The sequence below is a fragment of the Mesoplodon densirostris genome, chromosome 3 (assembly GCF_025265405.1).
Source record: "Mesoplodon densirostris isolate mMesDen1 chromosome 3, mMesDen1 primary haplotype, whole genome shotgun sequence".
NCBI classification, from domain to species: domain Eukaryota; kingdom Metazoa; phylum Chordata; class Mammalia; order Artiodactyla; family Ziphiidae; genus Mesoplodon; species Mesoplodon densirostris.
This window is the reverse complement of record NC_082663.1, coordinates 152,727,668-152,744,541: the sequence shown is the minus strand read 5'-3', so window position 1 is coordinate 152,744,541 and position 16,874 is coordinate 152,727,668. Positions and strand designations below refer to the sequence as shown.

At 63.4% G+C, this 16,874-nt stretch overlaps 1 protein-coding gene across 5 annotated transcripts in view; it reads right to left on the bottom strand.

The window, feature by feature from the left end:
* Positions 1-14,840, bottom strand: part of SBNO2 (strawberry notch homolog 2) — a 44,028-nt gene extending 29,188 nt beyond the window's left edge. For all 5 annotated transcript variants that reach the window (XM_060094771.1, XM_060094773.1, XM_060094772.1 and 2 more), the window contains exons 1-2: positions 14,740-14,840; positions 2,168-2,359 (exon numbers count right to left, since the gene is read on the bottom strand). In XM_060094771.1, coding sequence (XP_059950754.1) covers positions 2,168-2,320 — 153 coding nt within the window. In that variant the 5' untranslated portion in view covers positions 2,321-2,359; positions 14,740-14,840. The remainder of the gene's footprint in view (positions 1-2,167; positions 2,360-14,739) is intronic.
* Between the last annotated feature and the right edge of the window lie 2,034 nt (positions 14,841-16,874).

Genomic DNA, 16,874 nt, shown 5'->3' with positions numbered 1-16,874 from the left:
CCCCACGTTCGGTGGCCCGAGAGGAACAGGCTCTGTGCACAGCCTGAGCCCTGGAGGGCACTGGGGAGCCTGCCCTGCTGGCTCTGGCTGCCTGGAGTAGGGCTCGGAGCCAAGGTCGGGCTCCACGTGGCACCTCCCTTGTAAAAGGGTCCCTATCTTGTTCCAGACATCCCTCCCCCAATTCCAGTATCTGAGCCCCTCTGGTCCACACGGGCTGTCCAGACAGAGCTCATGTCCTGGCCCTCAGTCGGCTTCCTGGGTCAACACCACGGGACGTGGCAGGAGCCCATTCTCTGTATAACAGCTCCATCCTCTGCAAACCCGCCCAAGCTGGGGCTCGCTCTGACCCAGGAATTCTATTCCAGAAACACACCCCCAGGGACTCATCCAGGAGGGGGGAGGAAAACGCAGTGGCACTATTTATAGTGGCAGAAAAAACTGGAGTCACCCCAAAGGCCCAACAACAGGAAAATAATTAGGCAAATGATGGGATGCTGAGGAGGAGGAATCCTGAGGCGTTATAAGAATGACAAGCGTGTGCTCCGAGACTGCGAAACAGGACGACACAGCACCCAAGGAAGCAGCACGCTTTGTGCCGCGTGTGGGATGGCACCGGGGCATCCGAGAGCCTCAGGGTGGGCGTGGGCAGGCAGAGGCTTGGAGGGAGGTGGGGGCTGAGGAGGGCAGGGGCCCTGTGGGTACAGCTGGCCTGGCACACGTGCGCCCGGAGCCCTGGCCGGAGGCTCTGGCCATCAGCCGAGGCTTGGAAGCTGTGGGTGGGTCTGCAGCCGTGACCCGCTTTTGCTCCCTCCCTGCCGACGGGCAAGGCCCGCTCAGTGTGGCTTGGCACTGTGCTCTGTGGGCACAGCCGTGCACGGAGTGAGTCCTGGGTTCGTGCGCACCTCCCAGCCCCGTCTGAGGCTACACTCTGGGGTCTGGGATGCCTCATGGCAGCTCTGGACCCTCAACCCGGAGCTCCACTTGGGTCCCGAGGCCCAGGGCCCGGCTTCTCCCAACCCCAAGCTGGATCCCTGCTCTCTCTCCCCACGCGTCACTGCCGCAGCCCACGGGGCCCCCTGGTGCCCGCACCCCATCTGGTCTCCCCACCTGGCAGCTCGAGTCCCCACACAGAGAAACTCGGCTTCTTTTCTTTTCTGCAGGGAAAGAGCCCCCGTTTGGCTCCAGGCCTGACTCGCTGGAGGATTCTGGACACTTCTCTTTGTGAGGCCTCTTGTACCTTCTGTGATATGAGAAGGCCCGGCCCCTAGGGTCATTTTACCACTCGCGGTACTTTTATTGCAGTCATCAGAGCTCGGAAGCAAGCGAGTTGTCCCTCAGTGGGTGGAAGCAACCGTGGGACATGCGGACGATGGAAAGTTGTTTAGTGCTAAAAAGAAATGGGCTATGAAGCCAGGAAGTCTCGGAGGAACCCTAAATACACATCGCTAAGTGGAAGAAGCAGGTCTGAAAAGGCTACACACTGTGATTCCAACTCTGGGACATTCTGGAAAAGGCAGGTCTCTGGAGCCAGGGGAAGGATCAGCAATGCGGGGGTTGGGGGGAGGAGGGATGGACAGGTGGGGACCAGAGGGGTTTTAGGGCAGTGAAACTACGCTGTGTGATGCCGTAACGGTGGATGTGGGTCATCTGACATCTGTCAAAACCCACAGAACATCCAACACCAAGAGTGAACCAAATGTCACTGTGGCCCTTAGGTAACGATGCTGGGCCAGCACCGGCTCCCAGGTTGGCACACAGCACACCCACGAGTGTGAGATGTTAACCGTGGGGAAGTGGGGAGGGGAGAGGTGTACGAGAACTTGCTGTGCCATTTTCCTGTAAACCTAGAACTGCTTAAGAAATAAAGTCTTATAAAGTAAGAAGAAAGAAGCGATGAAGCAGAGCGGACGAGTGTGACCTGCCGCAGTGGTCCAAGCCCTCGATGTCCCGCAGGTGAGGGCAGGTGAGGGCAGCCTCCTGGGCCAAGCATCCCCTGAGGGCCAGCCAAGGCCCTGGCAGGAGAAACCTCACAGCTAACACGTGAGGGACTTGGGGGCGATGGGAGCCCCCGGAGGGTCCTGCCTGCAAACCTGGGGGCTGGGATATGGGCTTGAGGCACCAGAGAAGAGCCGAGGGGCTGGGAGGAGACCCTGAGGGCTGCGCTCACCTGGACGCTGGGCCCGCACAGCGGGGTCTGCAGGGGCGGCGGGCTGTACAGGACACTGCCGGCTGGTGGAGGCTCGTGCGGAGGGAACTCCCCGTCCATGGTGGGCCCCACTGCCAGCATCGGGGGGCTCCACGAGCCGGACCGCAGGGGCATCTATCTGGGCTTCTTGCTCCGTGGTGGTGGCATCATGACCTGGGGAAAGACACGCATGTCCTGAGGTTGCCCTCTGATCCCGACAGGGGAGGGCGCCCTCCAGGGACAGGGTCAGCAGGCTGGGGGGGTGGCGGGACCCCCAGGGGACCCCGCAGATGTCCCCCCAGCCCCTCTGACTGCCCCATCCACGTTGGGGGCAAGCTGATGCTCCCAGCACCGCAGTGCTGCTGGGGTGGCCCTCCTGCTGTCCGGCCACCCCCTCCTGGGGACCCGGGCTGGGACCTCCAGGGTGAGGGCAACCCCTTCCGGGTGGCCAGGCCCCACCGCTCTCCCTCCCTCGTTCTCCGTCCCCTGAATGATGTTGGCCGGGGGCTGCTCCCTCCACCCACAAAGTGGGCCTCGAGCCCTGGGAGCCCAGCATGAGCCGCGGGTGGGGCGCACCCCCGGCCCTCTGTGCCTAGCACGTCTGGCAGAGAGGAAGCCCAGCCAGCCAGCAGCTCTGAACTGGGGGCCCCACCGGGGCCGGGCAGCCCCATAGCTCTGCCACCAGGTCAGGCTTGCCGAGGGTCTCCGGGTGGCTGGGGCCAAGCTGATTGGGGAAGAGCCCCCAGACCCAGATGGGGCTAACGTCGCACAGGGTCCCCACCCAGCCGGGAAAAGCTGCAGGGGCCAACCTAGCCCCACGCGATCCCCCCCATTCACACCCGCCTGTGGCCTGGGACCCCAGGCCCCATCGCCCGCCACGGATAGCAGGGACCCCAGGTTGGCGGAGCACACCTCAGGGAGCAGCCCCAGGACGTTAATCACCAGGGGAGGCAGGAAGGGGAGGCGGCTGGCGCTCCCGGCCAAGCCCTGAGTGAAGAAATCCTCGGGACTTCCAGTAATCACTGCCGCACACGGACAGCTTGTGCAATCCCGTGGGGGTGGGGAGGGCCGCCTGCACCGGCCTGTGCACGCCTCGCCCTGCGGCCCAGAGGGAAAGGGGCCCGGGGGCCGGGCCACAGCCCACAGCTGCGTCCAGCCCTTCAGGAAGGTAGCGGGGGGCCGGGCCGCCCCGCTCTGCTCAGGCCTTGGGCTCCAGCTGCTGGCCGGCCGCCAGTGCCACGGCCCCCAGCCTCCTGCGGGCCGGACCCGGCGGGAGGAGGAGGATGCGAGGCCGCTCTGGGACCCACGGTCTTGGTCGGGTGGACGGTCAAAGCCCAGCTCCGCGTCTAAGGGTCGGAGAACCTCCCACAACTCGGGGTGCCTGAGCTCCTCTGGGCTTCGGTTTGGTCATCGGGAGGAAGGGCTGCTCGGGTATGAGCACAAGGCTCATCTGGCGCTCAGTGGAGCCCAGAGCCTCCCCAATCCCAAGCCACTCCAGTGACCGCTGCCTCCGCGGAGGCCCCGGGAAGCTCCTCGATTCGTGGGACCCCTCAGCGGATCTACCTGGGACGGAAGGCAGGCCGGCTCGCTGTGTCCCTTGGGTCCCTTGTCTGCAGCAAGTGCAGGGCATGTGTCTCTCTGCCTGAGACCCCCACTAACCCCACTGACACTCCTGCTTCCACAGCGTCCCTCTCCCGGCAGCCACACCCCGAGCACCTCCGACCCCGTCCCACTCACGGGCACTTCCGGGCTCTGCGGCCGCGGAGGGCGGGGCTGCTTTCTTGGGAAGCACCATCCAGAGCCCACAGCCAAAAAGCAAGGGAGGGAGACCCCCGGGCCGTCCCCAGGGCGCGCTGTGCCCAAGGAACCCCCACTGGCTGCAGGCCAGGCCTGCGTGGCCCCCGTGGCCCCTGTCCTGAGTAGCAGCCCCAGCAGGCTCAGGCCCCATGCCGTCACCTGCCATCCAGGGCATCACGTTCCCCTAGCAAGAGGTCTGTCCCCGCAGCGAGGGCTCCATGACTGGGTGGGAGTTCCTGTAACGGAGCCTGTACATCCTGTCCTCTCAAAGACACGGGGCGGGGGGCATGCCTTGGGGACCCCGCCAAGCAGGGGGTTCAGACCAGGACCCGGAGGGGGGTGTGGGGAGGGGAGCGACGTGGCTGCGAGTCAAGGTGTCTGCTGGGCACCATTATCAGGGATGGGGCAGGGGGGACGCGGTGGGTGGGCGTGAACGTGGTGCCGCCTGGGGGTCGGCAGCTCCTCACACAGTTAAACAGTCACCAGGGCAGCCAGAAGTTGGACACAGCCCGAGCCCCCACCAGCGGATGACGGATAAACAGCACGTGGTCCCTTCCACACACGGGGGCATCACTCAGCCACGCAAAGGGGGGAAGCCCTGACACTTGCTACCACGTGGACGGACCCTGAGAACACGATGCTCAGTGAGAGAAGCCAGACACAGAAGGACACACGGTGGGTGATTCCACTGATGGGAAATGTCCAGAACAAGCAAGTCCACAGACAGAGAGCAGTTGTCGGGGGCTGGGGAGGGGTCGACACTGCCCATCGCCATCCCCATGCCCCCAGGGCCACCCCTATGGTGTCCCTGTCCTTCGATGACCAGGCCCAAGGTCATCTCCCCACCCCCACCTCCACAGTCTTGGCTTCCTGCTCCCCTGTCCCACCAGTGCTGGCACTGGGGCAGCCCCCAAACACGGTCCCCCCACCCATCCCCTCACTTTCCAACCTCTGCTGAGCAGCCCCACCAGCCCCGCCCCGCCCCGCCCCGGGCTCAGGACCCTGTCCCCAGACCCAGAGCTGCGGAGGGTGGCCTCGCCACGTCCCGGGGGGGGCTTCCAGCCACCCAGGATCGAGCCCACCAGGCGGGGCCTTGGGGCTGAAGGAGGCCGGGCCAGAGTGTATTTTTAGACATCAGCCCCATGACACGTGCCGAGGCGGGTGCCCGCAAGGTGCTCTCAGGGAAGGGCCCACGCTCCACCCAGCTTTGAGCTGCAGGATTTCCTTTTGAGATCAGGTTTCAAATGAGTCATAGTAAAAGAGAAAGATCAAAGAACTGGGGGCCCAGACCAGATGATAGGGGGGTGGGGGGCGGAACGTGGGAAGAGGCGAGATCTGGGACAGCCGGACCCCCAGGATGCGCCCAGCTGGCAGGTGACCGCAGCCACCCCTGCCTCTTGGCTGAGCCCACTTCACCCCACCACCCTGGCCGGACCTCGCCAGGGGGCCGGTGTCCCCAGGGCAGGCCGCTGGGTCTCACCCCACGATGCGTGCTACTGGCTCAGCCCCCCACGCACCCTCGGAATCGGCCGCCCGGACCCCCTGCCGGGTGGTGCCTGGCCCCGCTGGCCACTTGTTATCCAGCCCCCCAGGAACTGCGTCTCCAGGCATCGGGGACCTGCTGGTCTCCTCCAGGCCACAGGACGGCAGCCCTCTGGCCACCCCTCCACTGGGCTCTGAGCAACGGCCCTGGGATCCTGGGACAGGGGGCAGAGTGGGGGGCTCGTGGGGACAGAGGCCCTGGTGGAATCAGGAGGCCTGGCCGGGCCCTGACTGGGCTGACTGGGATATCTGGGGGAGGGCCGGGGTGGGGAGCTCCCTTCTTGCCCTGCTGGTCAGAGCCAGCCTGGGGTCAGTCCCCAGTGGGGGCGCTCGGAGAGGCTCCGTGCTGAAGTCGGAGGGACGGACAGACAGGGATGCTCGGGCAAGGGGATGGGGCCCTGTCCTGGGGGCACCGGCCATGCACTGAGGTCCCACCTGGGCTGGCTGGCACCGCTCGGCTATCTCAGGACCCCCAGGAGGGCACGTGCCCCTGGACAGTCACCTCCATGGACAGGCCAGAAAGGGAGGGAAGCCTCAGGGGCCTCCCCACCAACTGACCAGGCCAGGTACTCGGGTGGGACGCATGGGGACACAGGGTCATCTGGTGAGCGATGGGGGTATGGGGATTTGGTGGACAGGACCCAGTGTGCAAGAGGGAGGTGGTGGGACAGAGGAGGTGTGCTGGAGACACCGGTGTCCCCCAAGTTCATGTCCACCAGGAACCTGGGAATAGGCCCTCATTTAGAAATAGGGTCTTCAGAGATGAAATCAGTTAAGATGGGGTCGTACTGCAGTAGGGCAGCTCTAACGCAAAGACTGTGCCTTTATAAGAGGGAAATTTGGACACAGAGACAAGGGAGAAGCCACGGGAAGACAGAGGCAGAGGCCGGGGTGTTGCAGCCACAGGCCCAGGATACCTGGAGCCCCAGGAGCTGGAAGAGGTGGGAAAGTTCCCCCACCAGCCGCCCCCTGACCCAGCCTCTGGAGGGAGCACAGCCCTACCACACCTTGATTTCAGATGGCTGGCCTCCAGAGCCAGGAAAGGATAAATCTCTGTGGTTTAAGCCAAGTGTGCGGTCAGCTGTTACGGCCGCCCCGGACACCCGGACAGGACGGGGAGGCTTCCTCCGGCCGCTTCATTCAGCAGAGCCAAGGAGCCACCCTGACACTGGGCTCTAATTCCCGCCACCCGGAGCTGGGCACACCGCTGACCAGGGCGAGGCTGGCACCAAGCATGCAACCCAGGACCTCCACGGGTTCCCAGGAGGCCTGCGGAACGCAGCAGCCCTGGGATGCCAGCGGTGGGGAGGGCCCGGCCCCTGAGCACACGCCCATCGGGCGGGACGGGGAGCCCCATGGTCTGGGACAAGAAGGACGAGGTGGGCCCGCGGAGAAGGCCAGGGGTCCAACTTCCAGTTCTGCTGTCAGTGGGGGGAGGACCTGCAGGCTCCCCAGCTCCCACACTTCACTGCCAGCGGGTGGCTGAAGTGACAAGCAGTCTCTTCCAAAACCTCCCAGCCTACTGGGACACAGACCACCCCACCGGCCCCCACCCCCATCATGGGGCCACAGCACCAGAGCCTTGGCCCCGGCCCGGTACAGTCAACACCAGGCCACACGGAGGAGGCCCTGGGGGGAGGGCGACCACAGCAGAGCCAGACCACGTGGGTGCCGGCCACGGGGCACACGCACGGTGACCCCGGACTCCAACCCAGGGACGGTGCCGCTACCCCAGGAGCCACCACGGGGGCAGGCACATGCCTGAGGACAGGCCCCGGGCAGAAAAGCAGGCGGCGGGTGTCAGGGTTCCCCCCACGCATCTCGGACAGACCAGAGGCCAGGAGGGCAAGGCCAGCCATTAGGAGAAACTGCACCCCGGGATGCAGAACCGACCCCAGACCCAGGTGACAGAGCGATATTTGCTGAATGTTTATGCAGAAAAGGAGACCCTCAGGCTGAGTCCCAGAGGCACCGACCTGGGGTCACCTGCACTGGCTGTGTCCGCACCCACAGACCCATCCGCATGTGGGCACAGAACAGCCGGCCTGGGGCAGATGCTTCACAAAGCAACTCACACACCCAGAGCGGCCACCCCAAATCTATAAGGACCTGTCAGTGCCTTACAGCCCTCAGGAGGACAGTCAGTGCCCCCACCAGCCCTGAGGGCACAGCTTGGGGGCATGCAGCCCTTTGTATCCACCTGAGGGCCCAGCGGGGAATGGGGTTGAAGACTGGGAGCTTCCTTAGTCACAGCTGGGGATACCGAGCCTGGGTCTTGGGGCCCCAACCCCTGGTCCCCACTCCCAGGTGTGGTCCAGCCTTACCAGGGGAGAGCCCACAGGATGGAGCTCCAGCTGTGGTGCCTACTGGCCCACCTTGCTGCTGGCGGACCTTCTAACCTACGTCCACGTGGACATGTGTGGAGCGGCTGCCGACAGCGGCAGGGCATCTTCATGCGGGCTTCCTCCACTGGGAAGTGCCTGCTCAGGGCTTGTGATTACTCGTGGTCTTTAAAAGGCTTTAGAGGGCTTCCCTGGTGGCGCAGTGGTTGAGAGTCCACCTGCCGATGCAGGGAACACGGGTTCATGCCCCAGTCCGGGAAGATACCACATGTCGCGCAGTGGCTGGGCCCGTGAGCCATGGCCACTGAGCCTGCGCATCCGGAGCCTGTGCTCCACAACGGGAGAAGCCACAACAGTGAGAGGCCAGCGTACCACACACACACACACAAAAAGGCTTTAGAAGGACTTCTCTGGTGGTGCAGTGGTTGGGAATCCACCTGCCAATGCAGGGGACACGGGTTCGATCCCTGGTCTGGGAAGATCCCACATGCTGCGGAGCAGCTAAGCCCATGCGCCACAACTACTGAGCCTGCACTCTAGAGCCCGCGAGCCACAATTACTGAAGTCCACACGCCAAGAGCCCATGCTCCGCAACAAGAGAAGCCACCGCGACGAGAAGCCTGCGCACCGCAACCAAGAGTAGCCCCCACTCGCCGCAACTAGAGAAAGCCCGCACACAGCAACGGAAGACCCAACACAGCCAAAAATAAAAAATAATTAAAATAAAATAAAAGGCTTTAGACACACTGAGCTTGTGGTCTCCTCTGACCCCCCAGGTCTTCTTCCCCTGAGTGGATGTTAAAGCCAAATCTCAGCAGGCCCAACTTCCTAGCCCTTTGACACTGATGTGCCCCAGTCTGTCCAGGCTCTGTGGAGAGAAGAGTCTGTCCCGCCTGTCGCTTGCTGCTTGATGACAGAAGTGTCTCAGGCCAGCTGGCACACCAGGTCTTTCTACCCAGCTCCTCGGAGAGTCCAGAGCGAGACAGTGGCTGGTGCTGCCCACAGCCAGGTCGCACTAGTCCCAGGTGAGTGGTCAGACCTGTCAGCACCCTCCTTGGGCTCCTTAGGTCCAGCCTGGTGCCAAGAACATCCTAAGAGACCTTTGCCCAAGCCAAAGGGCACCCGCCCCAAATCACAGCAGATGGAGCCTGCATCCGCTTCTCCTGTCGAGATGAATGACCACAAACTCAGGCCCTCTCCCAGGCCTGCAGGTCAGAAGTCCAGGAGAGCTCGCCGGCCCTCGCCTCTGGGTTTCCGGAGGCCCGGCTTGGTGCTGATCCTATCGGCAAGGTGGGGCTGCAGCCCGGCTTCAGCAGCAGCATATGGAGGCCCCTTGAGCTCCGACTCAGTCCCCTTCAGCCTCCATGGTGGAAGTCCTCTGCTTATAAGGACTCTGTGATGACACTGGGCCCCCCGGGGAATCCAGGGTCCTTCCCATCTCAGGGCCCCTAATTTAATCCCACCAGCAAAGTGCCTTTGTGTGTGGGGTGACACGTCTGCAGGTCCCGGTGCCAGGTCAGGGGCATCTCTGGGGCTGTTACTGAGCAGACCCCTGAACCCAGCTAGGACACAGCCCACGAGTGGACAGGCAGCCTGGTCGGGTCTGGCCTGACCCTGTGTATGGTACCACCCAACAGGTGCTGGAGGTGGCGCCACTGTCGGGGAACCTCCTCAGGGCCACAGAGGGGCTGCGGGGCCTCCTCTGCGCAGGGATGTGGCCCAGGGCTTCCAGATGGGCTAGTTTTGCAAGGGGAGTGGCAGGCCTGGATTTTGGGGTGCAGTCCCAGCATGGGGTGCCTTCCTCCTGGTGCCCACGGCGCTGGGGGCAGAGCTGCCAGACTCTCCAGTTACAACCCAGCTCCCCCGCAACCCAGGGTTCTCCTGAGCGCAACCTGACGCCCACCTGCAGGCTCACTCACCCTGAGCCCGGCGCCCAGGACGGTAGCTGAGCCTCTGGAGGGCCTGAATCTCACGGAACTGCCCCCAAATGCCCTGGCCCACGGACATACCCCAGGCAACACCAGGAGGGCCCCCACGCCCTGTGGCACCCTGGCCGGCCGGGAGTGGGTGGTGGGGAGGGTCTCACGCCCCCACCGTGCAGCTTCCAGGGCCGAGCCCCGCCCCCAAGCCGTGCAGGCCACGCAGAGCTTTGCAGACACTCTGAGCGGCTCTGCTGGCGGCCCCTGCAGAGCTCCGAGATCCCCAACGCCACAGGGCTGCATCGTCCTCGAGAGGTGAGGGCTGAGGGCTGAGGGCCAATCCCTCAGGCTCGTCCTGCCCCCACCACTGTCTCAGCTCCTGCGCCAGCCTTTCCTCACCGTACCTCAGGTGCTGGGGGACACCCGCTCCTGGCGCCTCCCGGCCAACTCCACGCAGGATTCTCACCGCATCCCCATCCGGCGATGAGTCACAGCCACACAGGCTCACTGCGCCAGCAGCCCCAAGACGCTCCCTCCTCCCGTCCCCCTCCATCCCGCTTCCTGTGTCAGCCTCTGACCCAGGGGCTGCAACTCCCACCCCGGCTCCCGGGAAATGCCAGGCGCCGGCCTTCCGGAATGTGGCCCGGCTCCCGCGCCAGCTACGGACCTGGCAGCGAGGCCAGCGAGGCCTCTTTCGGTTTCACTTGGGGACTGGCTGAAATGGGGATGGAGGCCAACCCGGAGGGAGGTACCTGCCCGCAGGGAGGGGGCGCAGCCCGGGGCGAGGCAAGCGGGGAAGGCGCCAGCGGGGAAGGCGGGGCGGTCGCCTGCCTGGAGGGAGGGGGTGCCTGAGGACCCAGGGAGGCGCGGGGCGACCGCTGCCCCAACTCCCGCCCCCCCCCCCCGCCCTAGCACACAGCGGGGCCAAGTTCAATGCCTTCCCTGGTGGTGTCCCTGCCTGCCGTGCGGGGGACGCCCTTTCTGCCCCGTGGGCTGCACAGTGGGAGCGCTGAGACGACCTGGGAGGGGACAAGTCACCTAACGGGTGAATGCGGGGGTGTCCTTGCCAATCAGGGGAACCTACAGGAGGGCCTGCCACCTCCCACAGGGCCGGGCCTCAGGGAGGGGCTCCCAGGCCTCCCACCACGGCCCAGGCACCAGGGCCCAGGCACCAGGGCCCACGTCCCGGCAAGACCGCTTCCTGTCGGTGGCGGTCAGAGCAGAGCTGGGGCTTGGGGGCTCCCAGGGGAGCCTCGTTCACCCACCATAAGATGGGCAGACGGCACCTCCCCTGCCCTCCTTGTGGGGCTGGGAGAAGACAGACCTCCACGCTCTGGGCCGGCTGACGCCGGCTCACCCCAGGCCGCAGCACTGGGCATCTGAGGGCCCAGCCAGGCCCTGCTATCTCTCTTTTTTTAAACACTTCTTTGTTTTATGGAGACACGATTCACATGCCATACGCTTCACCAATTTAAAGTGAACAATTCAGTGGCCTTTAGTATAGTACATCCACAGACTTCTGCAACCACCACCTCCATCTAGTTTCAGAACATTCCGTCACCCCAAAAAGAAACCTCACTCCCATCAGCAGTCCCCCCCACCCCCTCCCCAGCCCCTGACAACCACTAACCCACTCCCTGTCTCTCTGGATTGGCCTGTTCTGGATGGTTCCCATCAGTGGAATCACACGCTGTGTGTCCTTCTGTGTCTGGCTTCTCTCACTGAGCATCGTGTTCTCAAAGTCAGTCCCTGTCGCTGTACATAAACAACAGGCCTTAGCTCTGCCCCCCACCCCAGGGGGCTGGCAAGCCCAGAGCCTCAGAAATCACCCTCACCTGAGTCACCCGCCTGAGGGCAGGGCGGCCCCACCTCCCAGTGAGGAGGCTGGTGGCTGTCACCATGGCAGGAAGATGAAGGAAGTTTGCTGTCCTCCCCAGCCCAGCTCAGGTCGCCCATGTGGGACTGACCTGCCAGCAGCAGAGGAGAGGGTAGTTCCAAGGGACAGGGACTGGGGTTCCACTCAGGGGAGAGGGGGCCCAAGGACACCAGGCCGCACCCAGGCTGGGCAGATGTGGAGATGGTGGGTGAGCAGGGCTGGCCAGGCCTGGACCGGGCCTGAGTGACCTCGCTCTCGGCTACTCCAGCCAGCCTTCCGTAACCAGCCCTCCCCGCATCTGACCACACGGCCCTTGGCTGTGGAAAAGTGGCTGGAGATGCTCCAAGCCTGCCCACTGATGGATCGCATGTATGCAACACACACACACACACACACACACACACACACACACTCACTCATGCACTCTCACATGCATGTACACGTGCAACACGCATGCACACCTGTGCACGTGGCACTCACACGACGTGTGCACTCTGGCATGTATGTGCACTGCTGCACACGAATCTGCACACATGCACTCGCACACCCACACAGACACACACGCACCCCCTGGAACTGTGCTGACACCCTGGGGGCCTGTCTCCCCACTCTGTATGTCAGCCTCCAGAGGCCTCTTTTTGATGACAAGACCCCCGCACGGAGAACAAGCAGATCTCCGCCCCCGGCAGCCTCTGTAAAAGCCTCAAGGGTGGAGGCCATCCTGGGAGGGAGGCGGCCTCTGGGGACTGGGCACAGTTGCCTCTTTATTCCCAGCCCAGCTCGCTCACGTGGCCAGAGCCTTGTGCTGGGTCAGCGTTTCCGGCCCGGCCCCTGCTGGAGGGGTGTCTGAGACTTTGCTAGAACCAAGCTGGGCCAGCTGGGCTGGTCATGTTCCCAGTGGGGGCCAGCTCCGTTCCCCCACTCCACCCAGGTCGAGGTGGTCAGGCAGCCGGAGAGCACTGGCCCTGGGCTGCACACCTGAGGCCCACCCCACCTGGACTTCAAAGCCAACTGCCTCTTCTGTGCTGCGCCGCGAGGCTCCCCTGGAAATCAGGCCCCTCATCTGGGCCCCGGGGCCCACCATCCCGCCGCCAATGAGTTAACATCTCCTCAGTGTGTGCGTGCACATACACACACACACACACACACACACAGTGGGTCGGGCTCCAGGCAGGTGTGAGCAGACATCTCACAGAGTTAAACAAAGGGCCCTCCAGCCCTCCAAAATCCCAGAGAGCCTTCCCCTGGGTCCCCATTGGCTGTCCCTGGGGAAGGTGTCTCACACTCGCTAGGCTCCCCAGGGTCTGTCAGGCGCCTGCCTGCATCTCCCCGGCCCTGGGGCGTCCCAGGACCACCCTTCCCCAGACCACCCACCCAGGGTCCAAGCAGACAGTCCTTAACAGCCATTACCCATCTCTGGGGACTCCCCTGGGAAAATCCAGGGCGCTTGGAAGAAAAGGTGCAGTTGGGCTGGCGGTGGCTTCTCCAGACTGCTCAAGAGCCCCAGGTCTCAGCCCCAAGGACAGGGGCCCGCAGCTTCTCCTCTGTTCACAAGGGTCCCTGAGGGCAGAGCTCCCCACAGAGCCAGGCACGGAGGGCCCAGGGCAGGGACGGAAACACAGGGTCAGGTCCAGCCCTGGCCGCCCAGCCTGGAGGAAGGGCGGGCCTCACATCCACTGACTTGTCTGGAGTCTCACGCCTCTGACAGGTGGCCTTTCTTCCCTCCGGGCTCTCCAGCCCCTGGGGACCAGCCCCAGTTCCCTCCAACCTTTCGTATGCGGACAGACCCACCATGGTGGGCTCGGGGCTGGATCACCTGGCCCGGCAGCAGGTAGGCAGGTTCCCACCTAAAGTCCGTCCGACACCAGACCCCTCGCCACACGTGGAACACTCACCCGCACCCCCCCACCCCCACCCCGCGACTGCCAGCAAGCTCCATCCCAGGCCACGTCCAGGCCTGCCCCGCGTGCAAGCAGATGGCAACAAACCTGGCCGGGCCAGGCAGCGGACAGGCAGAAAGGATGTCCAGGGCAGGCGGGACCAAGGCGCATTCCGGGAAGCAGAAGCCAAGGGGGGGGCACACACACTTCACACGCTTGGTTCTTTTTCCTTTTCCAGGATGTTAACAACACGATGCTATGAGACACTTCTGCCTGGCTGTCCACGCCTCTGCTCCCCCACCCCGGCCCCTCCCGGCCAGTGCTGGGGTGCTGGGAAGGGGCCTCACTGTCACAGGATGCTCCTCCACCCACTCCAAGTCCGGGCAGCCCTCTGCCCACCACCTCCCCCAGCACATCCTTGGGGGCTGTTTCCAGTGCCAGCTCCGGGAGACACTCCCACCCAACTTGCTCTGCCAACTCAGCTAATACCAGCAAGGACCCCATCCCAAGACCACAGGATCCCACCCGTGGAAACACAGGGAACAACAGCCCCAGGGTGGAGAAGTCAGGACAGGAGGGGTCCTGGAAGAGGGGACACTGAGGAGGAAGGGCAGGAATCTGCAAGCAGCCTGGGGTCAGGGGTCACCCAGAAAAGGAGGGGCTAAGGTAATGGAGCTGGAGAGTCACAAGAAGAAAGGGGTCGGGGAATGACGGAGGAGCAGTCAGGAGGGGGTCACCAACTGCAGGAGAGTCACAGAGAAGTGCAGGGTCAAGGGTCACCAAACTAAAGTCCGGGGATCACCAAGACGGGAGGGGTCAGGGAATCGCCGAGGAGGGCGAGAGGAAAAGGCTGGGGAGTCGCCTGGGTTCAGAGTTCACGCCAAGGCGAGTGTCGGGCGGGGGTCACGGAGCAGCGCAAGGTCGAGGGTCGCCGAGGAGGACAGGGTTAGAGAGAGTTCACGGCGGACAACGCGGTCGCAGGATCGCGGCGGAGGACGTTGTCGGGGGTCGCCCAGGAGGGCGGGGACACGCCGCCGCGCTCCCCGCGCCCGCTGCCCCGGAACCCCGGAACTCCGGAACCCCCGGCCCGGGGCGGGGGCGGCCGCGGGGTGCCAGGGCCCGCGCAGGCCGGGGAGCGCGGCTCAGCCGGGCGGGGGCGGCGGGGACGGGCCGGGGGATGGGGCCAGGCGCGCCTCACCTCGGACCCGGGTCCGGCCGGGCGCGGAGCCCGCGGCACCTCCGTTTCTCCGAGCTTCGCCGCGGCCGCGCTCACTTCCGGGTTTCGGGCGCCATCTTGGGGGGCCCGCGCACTTCCGGTCATGCCGTGGGGCGGAGCCTCTGGTGGGCGGGGGTCGTGGGCGGGGCCATCTCGCGACGGCCCCTGAGCCCCTTGAGGCCCTTCCGCCTTAGGGAGAGGCTCGGACTACATGGGTTCTGGATTCGAATCCCGCCCTGACTGTTACTGGCTACCCTCGCGAGCCTCAGTTTCCTCCTCTGCAGCATGAGGAATCACCCCCACCTGCAGGCCTTTGCACGGCCGTGCCCTCCCCTGGTGCACTCCGACCCTGACCTGTCAGCCACTGGGGCTCTGGGACAACCCAGATCTTGGCCTCGAAACCATCTGAAAGGGCCCTGGGTCCCCCAGTCATGCCCCTCCCTTTATTGCCTCCCCACCGAAAGTAGTCTGCTCATGAATCTGTCTCCACCCCAGAATAGGAGTCCTGGGACCACCCCCCACCCCAACGGGGAGCCTGACACAAGGGGTCTGATAAGCCCCAGGGGCCACCAGGAGAAAAAGTAGGATCCTCTCAGGCAGGGCCACGGGGTCTGGGTGGCTCCCCTCCTGGCTCCCTCCCCATTAGGGCTTCTAGGGGCCTGATGCAGATGATGCTGGGATTTGCCTTACTGCCAGGAACAGGGTGGGACTCAGCCCTGGCACAGACAAGCTGTGTTCCTGCGACTAGAGCCCACTGGGCCCACCACGGGGTGGGCCTGGCGGTTCAGGCAGAGCCAGGGCAGGAGGCACCACCCCCTCCCCAGCAGGATGTGCAGGAATGAAGACACGACCCTATCCCTGGACCCACCTCACCATCAGCCAGAGGCCTCCTGTACCCCTTGAATTTAGAGATCGCCTCTCCACTTGCTTGTCTATTCAGTGAATTCTTATGGATGCTGCTACGTGCCTAGAGACAAATCTGGGGCACCAGAGAGGAATCAGTTCTCATCCCTGCCCTCAGGAAGCCCCCAGTCTAGGGGAAATAGGGCCAGGACCAGACACTTCCAAATGCAAGATCAAGCCTAGAGCCCAGGGAGGAGTACAGCGTCTGCCTAGGGCATCATGGAAGGAGGGGTTGAGGGGGTGCTGAAGCTGGGACTTTGAAGTTCAAGTAGGAGTTTGCCAGGCAGCTAAACTCAGGAAATAATAATAATTATTATTATTATTATTGTTATTATTATTATTTTGGCCACACCGTGCAGTATGTGGGTTCTTAGTTCCCCAGCCAGGGATCAAACCCACACCCGCCGCATTGGAAGCACGAGTCTTAACCACTGGACCACCAGGGAAGTCCCAAGAAGGGCAAATTATAAGCTGTTCAAAGGCCTGGTCTGTTTAAAATCTGTTTGCCCTAAAAAATTCAGGCCAAGGACCCCTATACCCAAACCCACAAGCACAAGGGAGGAGATGGGGAAACTGAGACCCAAAGAGAAGTGATTTATCCAGAGCGAGCTTCACTTTGGCATGCGTAGTGTTTGGCATTTGGGTTATAACCTTGACTTTGGAACTATTTTTTACCACTAATGAGAAGAAATCAAATTGAGCAACAGACACTTAAGCTTTGAAAGGGTGAATAAACTGATTTACAGGGTATCTGGTGGCATTTTCCTGTTTCCACTTACACAGCACCAGCCACACAATTTGCGGGGCCCAGTGAAACGTGAAAATGCAGGAGCCCTTGTTCAAAAAGTATTAAGAACTTCAAGTTGGAGACCGCAGAGCATTCAACTGAGCACAGCGCCACTGCCACCACCCCAGCGCCAGGCCTGGGCGAGGTCCTGAGTCACACGCCCCCGAAGCCGAAGCCGGCCCTGTTCCCACTGCGGCCCTCTGGGGTAGGGACCAGTATTATCTACGTTTTGCTGGTGGGAAAACTGAGGCACAGAACTGTTTCTCAGCTGGCCCAGGTCAGGGAGCGAGCTGCGGGGAGGCGTGGACTCGACCTCCACCACGTCCACCTCGGGTAAATGCAGAGTCTCTATGGGTAACTCTGCCTGAAATGGGGGCAGTTTGCCCAGGCCGGGGTGGGTCCAGCCATCTCAGCATAGAGGAAACTG